The 8,441-nt window shown below is 49.5% G+C and overlaps 1 protein-coding gene across 1 annotated transcript in view; it reads left to right on the top strand.

Moving 5' to 3' along the window:
• The window catches only part of LOC144101778 (pseudouridine-5'-phosphatase-like), a 15,888-nt gene extending 8,056 nt beyond the window's left edge, over positions 1-7,832 (top strand). The window contains exons 2-4 of the mRNA XM_077634985.1: positions 1,120-1,338; positions 2,334-2,566; positions 4,188-7,832. Coding sequence (XP_077491111.1) covers positions 1,120-1,338; positions 2,334-2,566; positions 4,188-4,400 — 665 coding nt within the window. The 3' untranslated portion in view covers positions 4,401-7,832. The remainder of the gene's footprint in view (positions 1-1,119; positions 1,339-2,333; positions 2,567-4,187) is intronic.
• The last annotated feature ends 609 nt before the right edge of the window (positions 7,833-8,441 follow it).

Genomic DNA, 8,441 nt, shown 5'->3' with positions numbered 1-8,441 from the left:
GCATGTAATGCGAAGGCAAGATAACCGCTGGTCCTTAAGGGTAACGGAGTCGGTTCCAAGAGAAGGCAAGCGTAGCAGGGGGCGGCAGAAGGTTAGGTGGGCGGATGAGACAAAGAAGCTTGCAGGCATAGGGTGGACGCAGCTGGCAAACGACAAGGTTAATAGGAGAGATATGGGAGAGGCCTCTGCCCGGCAGTGGGTGTAATCAGGCTGATTATGCTGGATATAATGATATGGGGAACCACTGTAAACGCTCAAGTTCGGCCCGTTCCCAGGTCTAGTTCCGTCTACGGTATATATGTATTTCTTTTTACACCAAGAATACGGCGACTAAATGGTAGCTCACATAACGTGGCTTTGGGCTCCCTCCTGTGAAAAATCCCTTGTGCACCTGTGGTTGTTAGGCATGTGCCCTGGAGTGCGTAGCTGCAATTTTTTTAGAAAATGCTAATTAACAGCGGAGTTATATCAGTCGTAATCGAGCTTTTTCGTAAAACCACGCGCTCGGCGACTGCAGCCTTCGCGAAGCGAAATGTTCTTTTCTAGACTTTAAGGGGAACAAACAGAGTGCATCGGGTGCTTACGACATAGCGCCTTTTTTTTCTCCAGCGCCGCTTCCTTGCGCTTGTGTATAAAGTGAAGCACAGAGGGCAGATGAGGTCGAGCCACCTAAAGTGACTGCAGCCAGTAGAGGGACTTGTGGCACCCATGTTGTCCTTCCGAAGCTCCCGTTAGGCTGTTTTGTACAGATAGTTCTTCAGAAGGCTGTCTGTCTCTCGACCAATGCACAGTGCCGCGGTGGGCAGGTGGCAATTGCGTTGAATTTATTTGAATTAATTTCATCGCCGCCTGGTATGTGGTCAGGTTTCCCACAACCGGATGGACGTGTGGGCCACTTGCTCTTTTGTGACACGGACGGACGGACGCCGGCTTTTATCATGAACGGGATCTCTAATCTTCGCATTAAATCTTTGGGGTGGCAACTTGTGGATGAGGGGGACCGGGCCGTCTCAAACATCAGCGTCGCTCTATAATTCCTTAATGAACTCGAGACTAAAGCCCCTCTTTCGCATCCCTTAATCTTGCCTTCACAATACTTCCGTTGACGCCTCCTCGCAGACACGGAGAAGCTGTACACGCAGGCGGTGCAGATGGTGGCCGACCGGTACGGCAAGCAGTACACGTGGGAGCTGAAGCAGCGGGTGATGGGCATCCCGGGCAAGGACGCCGCGCGCCTTGTCATCGACGGCCTGGGCCTGCCGCTGGGCTCCGAGGAGTACCTGGCCGAGATGGACCGCCACTACGCGAAGCTCTTCCCCAGCGCCGAGCTCATGCCCGGTGAGGGAGGCCTCTAGCACCTCTGGGGCCCATGCATTTGTGTCGCAGCTATTGTCCCGCTTAATTCTTGTCAGTGCAGCATTTGTGTTACAGACATTCTCCGGGTTAATCACTCGTGACCGAACAGCTGTGAAGTGACTAAATTGAGAGTGACAGGGAAGAAGCTGTAAGCTTCTCCACCAGGAGCACCAAGGGCCGCCGAATGAAGCTGACCCCAACAACATCCACCATTGGGGAAGGTGCTTGTGAGGGTGATTAGGGGTTGTATAGACTTCGGGGCAGTAGAAAACGACATGCTTCATAATGGCTTACGGAGCGAAGCAGTTGGGACCAGCGGTGTCAGAGCAATACTAGTGGAGGTAATAAATAGAATTGCTGGAGTGATGAAGCTGCTCAGCTGGATGGCCCGGAGGGTGTGTACTCGTGCTGTGGTTAAGAAAACGATGTGTGATTGAGGTCATTATATCTTGAATCTGATCGTCATTGTTCTTTTTTTCGCCTCTGTAGCCGGGTTTACATGAATGCGACAGTAGCACATCGCATCAACTTTTTAGCGCATCACATTCATGCAAACAGTGATAATGCGCCAGACTGGGGTATAGATCGAGAATGGCGAGTCGACTTCAGCGGTGAATGACAACAGGTTTGGAGGTGTCCCTCCTCCTACCTGTCGTGGCTATACAATACCTCCCCAGCCGGACAACAAAGCAGACTTCAGTCAATATTGGGGTGACTGGACCTCTCCGCCGCGTGCAGTGGGCGAAGGGTCACTCTCCCGCCATACTTGACGCGGTACGTGTAAACAGTAGCTCATCGGCTCCACGAGGTACGCTAGGAAATGTGATGCGCTACTGTCGCCTTCATGTAAACGCGGCTATGATAGAAATGAACGTTCGGCTTTGTGTCTTATATAGTCTGCTCATCTCATCCCTTGGTCTCCGTGTGTTCTTCGTGGCGGTGGAACGTATCTCTGAGCCCGAATGTGTCCGCCGCAGGCGTGGACCGGCTGGTGCGGCACTTGCACAAGAAGGGCGTGCCCATGGCCATCGCGACCAGCTCGAAGCCCACCTCGTTCGAGCTGAAGACGGGCAAGCACCGCGAACTGGTGGCGCTCTTCCACCACGTGGTCATGTCCGGGGGAAACCCCGAGGTGAAGCACGGCAAGCCGCATCCAGACATCTTCCTCGTCGCAGCCTCGAAGTTCGAGGAGAAACCGCCGCCCGAAAAGGTGCGTCGCTGAACTTGTCTTTTGTCTCCCTTGTCGAGCAGTTATTCGTTCTTGAAAGAGACCGACCACTGACAAAAACGTCTTGAAATTATGGTGGAAATGTCAGTGCACATTAAAGATCCCTAGGTGGTCGAAATTATCCGGAGCCCTCCATTACGGCGTCCCTCATAGCCTGAGTCGCTTTGGGACGTTACACTCCATAATACCAAAACCAAACCAAACCAAAAGATTTTGCCTCGTCTTGGAAGGATTGAGCATTCCAGTATCCTATAAACAAAGATTGATAATTCTAATTTTTCATTGAAAATCGCATTAAACAAGCTGAAATGCCATCTTGCGGTGAAATCATGCCATCATTAGTGCATCCCACCACGCGACTACATCTCGGTGAAATATTACTAATTTGTTTTAAGTGCTCTGTTTTCTTTCTTTCAGGAGTGTTCGTCGTGCTTTCTTATAGCATACGCTCTCCTGTGTGCCCTTTGATGAAAAGCAATTCTCCCTTCGCACCTACGATGTTATGCTTTTAGCTTTGGTCGCTAGATGTCGCCACAGTGTTTTGAATTCCTGGTGAATTCTGGGATGAAGCGTTAACAATGATCCACTGAAACTGCCTTCGACGTGGCGTACGTCACTGTATCGTAACAGCTTCGAGCATGAAGTGGACTCTACTTGTACTAAAAATGCCTAAGTACTGTCGGTCGGGTAAGATTTATATTTTTCGGTACATCCCTTCTGCCGACGTGCTCGCTGATCATGGTTTCCAGCATCGGGGTACATAAAAACGGGCTCGCATGCACTGATAGAAATATTCCCGCTAGAAATGGAGGCGAAACGCAAAGGCGGCCACGTGCTTCGCGATGTCATTGCACGTTAAAGATCCGCAGGTGGTCGAAATTATTCCGGAGCCCTTCACTACGGCACCTCTTTCTTCTTTCATTTCCTCCTTTATCCCTTCCCTTACGGCGTGGTTCAGGTGTCCGCCGAGATGTGAGACTGATACTGCGCCATTTCCTTTCCCCAACAACCAATTTTCAATTCGGTAAAAATCTTCTAAAGCGTTTGTAACAAGGCTTACATCGGAGAAAAGCAACAGAGCAGGGAACTGAAAATGATTCCGTTCTTCCCTGCGTTCATCTTTTTGCTAGCGAGGGCTTAATATTTAATTCACGGTGGGGATTTAGTTCCTGAAGTCTGCACAGGGCTGCCTCGTCCCACAATTAGCCTTTTATCTGGACAAGCTTCGTCTTCGGACACTAGCCAGAATCAAGCACCTTCGACAGCAAGCTTTCCGTTAATTGCGGCGAAAAAAATGTCCTCAAAATTCAGTGATCTGTCCCTTTAGGCAAAATCTCAATTACTCTTACAGGGGTAGAGACGCCGAATTTTCAGTTGCGCGTTTTCTCCTTTGGAACGCGTTTTCTCTTTTGGCGCGACCTTTCGCCGCTCTCAGTTCATGTCAAAGTGGCGGCCTCAGTGGCTTGAGTGCCCACACCCTACACGAATCGAACCCAGCACCTCCTGCATACGATGTGGATGTTCAAAACGCGGGGCCATCGCTGCGGGCTAGACGTCTGCCACGGGAGACTCACTTCGATACACCGCCCCATCTTTCCCGCAGGTCCTGGTGTTCGAGGACGCGCCCAAGGGCGTCACCGCCGCCCTGGCCGCCGGAATGCAGGTCATCATGATCCCCGACCCGCGCATGGACGACGACAACCGGCGTCGGGCAACGATGTGCATCGACTCGATGAACGACTTCAAGCCCGAGCAGTTCGGACTGCCGCCCTTCGAGGAGAAGGGGGAATCGTCTAATAAGAAGAAGGAGCAGTAAGGGCCACGCCCCCCGTCTTGACGACGACCAATCAGCGCCGAGGTTGCATGCCGTCCTGCACACCCTTCGAGGCGCACTCAAAGACCATGCTACCGCGCCCGCTTATACTCTTTGTGGAGATCTTCATATGACGTGCTACAGCGAGGCATGTTTCGTACTCACTTGCTGGCAACGTCTTTCGCTGGTGTTATCCTCGTCTAGGGACCTCAGGGCACGCCGCATTGACTGCTAAGTGCAAAACCTAAAGAGCTACTTAGAGAACTACAAATCGTGTGTAATTTACGCGGTATAGTATAGTGGCGGCTCGCACAGTTTGCCGACCAGTCTTCTATGGGCGAAACCATGACGGGTCTGCGTCCCAACCTGTTGTATATATTTTTGTGCAGATACTGTTTAGAATATGTACATAGGCCACGCCCGCCATTATGCGTGGTTCGGTGAGAACATTCCGAAGTCTGCAGCCGTGCTGCTTCCTTTTCTGTACTGGGCTGTTACAAACTTCACCTGCGGTGCTGACACCCGTTCGCGTTGCACCCGATCCTACGCGTGGACACCTATCATCGATGAAGGTGTTGCCACCCTGGACCTCGCCAATGCCAGCTGAGTGTAACCCTAACTCTCTTCCAAGTGCCTGCAAGAAGCTCTAGTCGCGTTTACTCGTTGATTCGCTATCTGTGCAGAAACCCTGCCATGCATGTGTAATACGTAGTTCTGCACTGGCGGATAAAATTTGGCTTAAACCATTGAATGTTACCACGAATGCCCCTCAGCCCTGACTTCGTCTTGAGTCTTTCTGTGTCACCGTGATAGTGTAAGCTCAGGCTGCGAAAACAGGGAGCCTCAGTTTGAGACCTTGTGAAAATTGCGACAGCGTCTGTACGCGCACGAGAACATATGTATAAACCCTTCACCGTGAGTATAGCCGTGACATAAGGGTGTAATTACTGATTACAACGTGAGGGTATGTGCTCTGCTGACAGAGCGCTTGACTAGGAGAGCCGGGCTTGTAATAATAACGTGTCACGTGTTTCTGGTTCGCGATTAGTCTTCCTTAATGACCACCTTCCAGGACTGCGTTGGAATGGTTTGTGGACGCAAAAGTGTGTATGCGCCGTGAACCTAACGTAACCTCGCGAACCGCACTGCGTTGTATGATATTGAAAGCACAGAATGGCCCCACGCCATACTGGAATGTACGAGGACCTGTAACAAAATATAAACTAACTACACACAGATACCCTCTTTGAGCATCCTTTGGAAAGATACTTTTCTGAAGCCAGCGCACTTTCATTCCGACTAATTTCTTTTGACCACCTGATTGACAAGTTACCGAATTTAGCGCGCGTAAACATTGTAAGGCGTGTTTGTAGAATGCATCGCGTTCTGTGGAAGCCTTCAAGGTTGCATAAATTTCGAACAAGGAAATAATTTAGATTAATATCTAGCGCAAGGCGAACAGTTGAATATTCTTGAGCAGCGATTTCCACGGCGGTCTCGAAGTCCTGTAGCACGACTAAAAATTGCCCTAATGTATGATTATTTGAAAATTTGTTTAACTTTGTAGCCATGCGGCTGTCAATTAAACGGTTCCCATAAGAGTTATTTTTGTTTCTTATCGTCATGTGTATCCTTTGGCCGCTCGTTCCTTTCCGCTTTGGTGTTGATTCGTACCTTACATGTGGACGGTTGAATGAGCCAGATGTTTTCAAGCGTAGGGGTAGCGGACCTGTCTGCTTCGGTAACAGTGCAATGCACTCGACTCTATATAGGCATTGAAACCGGTGAAGTGTTGAATGCTGTGTTACGGTGCTTTTAAAAATTCAGTAGCCACAGAAAAAGGGGTTCCACTTGTATACGGCCAGGGACTGTGCTAAACAGATGTTCAAGGAACCCTTCAAAACAACTGCGAATGCTGCTTGTAGGGATCGCTTCTTGAAAAATGTTACAAAAGGCTGGTTTGAGGACTGTGTTCTTCTTAGCGTCGTTGCAAATGTGGTATGGTATAGGAATACCATATTCCTATACCATATTCATGTATGGTAAATGAATAGGTGAGTTTTGTAGTCCACAGGCTGCTGTGGCTATATTCGGATAAAACACATGCACACAGAGGCAAAAGTGCCCCTCGAAGGAGGCCCTCCAACCAATGGCATCGACATATTGTCATGTCGTAGCGGTCAGTCGCCTTGCAGCTGCCAACCACATGCGATGACAGGTTATCAGGTGCATGAGAATAGGTCATAATCATAGGACGACGCTGCACTTTTCTCTTGAGGGATACAACAGTTGTATCTTACCGGTACTCACCTATGGGGAAGAAACGTGGGGGCTAAGGCAGCGAGCGATGGAAAAATGATAGGTGTAACGTTAAGAGACCAGAAGCGGGCAGAGTGGGTGAGGGAACAAACGCTGGTTAATGACATCCTAGTCGAAATCAGGAGGAAGAAATAGGCTTGGGCTGGGCATGTACTGCGAAGGCAAGATAACCGCTGCTCCTTAAGGGTAACGGAGTGCGTTCCAAGAGAAGGCAAGCGTAGCAGGGGGCGGCAGAAGGTTGCGGGGATATGGTGGCCGCTGTTGGCAAAGGATAGGGTTAATAGGAGAAACATGGGAGAGGTCTTTGCCCTGCAATGGCCGTAGTCAGGCTGGTGATTATGATAGGTCGTCGCATTTGGCTGGAGGGCGTCCTTTAAAGAGCCTTTGCTACTGCGTTCTCGATCTGCATCTTGGCTCTGTGCTAGTGAAAGCGAAGTGAGGGTTGGTTGTCTTTAGAAAGTTGAAGTACGTGTGATATCACACTTGTCTTTGTTTGTACAGTTTTACTGCGATTCGTGTTTCATTGTCTCGTTGGTGATAAACCAACCGCAGAGTTTATCTTTGTTGTTGCAGTGTTTGGCGGGAGGTATACCGCTGTGTGCGGAGTGTCGTCCGTCTGCCAGGGTTAGAAGAACGCTAAGGACCAAGGTCCATCTATCTAGGTTCGTGTTTCTGGACCCGGATGAAGGCTCTAGCGTTGAATCTAGAAAGAATGCCGTGTCCGGTTCAGGCACAATCTGTCAAAGAGAGCAGTTGTGAAATAAGAACCGATAACTGCTCTCGCTGTGTTTGGACGAGCCGACACTTGAGTCAGATGGGTCGGCCGGGAGTTTGTTTGGGGGACACGTCGCGTCCTTGTCGCTTTGTCAAGCTCTAGACTGCCTCAGTTCGTCCCTAAGTCCGGCCCGAAGAACAGTGATAAAAACTCGCACCCAATGTCTCTCGTTCGTGATGCAGTGTTTGCACAAGTAGTGTCAATATCCTCATTTTTGGTGCTGTTTCAACTTAGGTACAAATCGTCTGTCACTGTTGACGTTTCCAGGACCACTACCTTGGGGTATCGTTTGTTGAGGGCTGATGTTTGTTGACCACTAAATAAATATCTACCACTGGTGATTCCAGCTGTTTCTTTCCTTCGGAGTCGCCGAAGTATCCAGAACAAATTTAAAATTCCATGGCGTCAAGCAATCGTTGCGTATATTGAGGACGCTTGTGTCTACGCAGTGTTTAATGCTTTTGCCGCCAATGAAGCTTGCAGCAATCGTTGGCCGTACTCAATAATTTATGCCAACAACGCTCACGTATCCTCATTGTATAGCGCTATACATCTGAAGACTAGGAGAAGCAACACTTTGCTAAATATGTTGTATGATGCTCTTGTCTTGCATGGCATTGTAGGCTGTACAGCTCTGCTGTACACCTTGTACATTGTACACCTAAAGACGTATTACCGTGGACTAATAATACTGTGACTGTTGTCCGTCCCGCCACGCCGTGCCATGTTTTCCAGGTATTTAGTAACGCGAGTGTCGTGGAAAGGTAATGATTCGGTGTTCGGTTCTACCAGCTGGATAAAACTGTGAAGATATGGCGCTGCGGTGTGCGGAGTTTTGAGCCTGGAAGCCGCAAGTAATCTGAGAGAGGCGCCATAGTGAAGGATTTTAGATTAATTTCGGCCATTCTAGGAACCTGCACTTGCATCGCACATCACTCGATCGTTTTTTG

This window comes from Amblyomma americanum, chromosome 8 (genome assembly GCF_052857255.1).
Source record: "Amblyomma americanum isolate KBUSLIRL-KWMA chromosome 8, ASM5285725v1, whole genome shotgun sequence".
In the NCBI taxonomy this organism is placed as follows: Eukaryota; Metazoa; Arthropoda; class Arachnida; order Ixodida; family Ixodidae; genus Amblyomma; species Amblyomma americanum.
The sequence above is the reverse complement of the archived record's forward strand: the minus strand, read 5'-3'. Positions and strand labels throughout refer to the sequence as shown.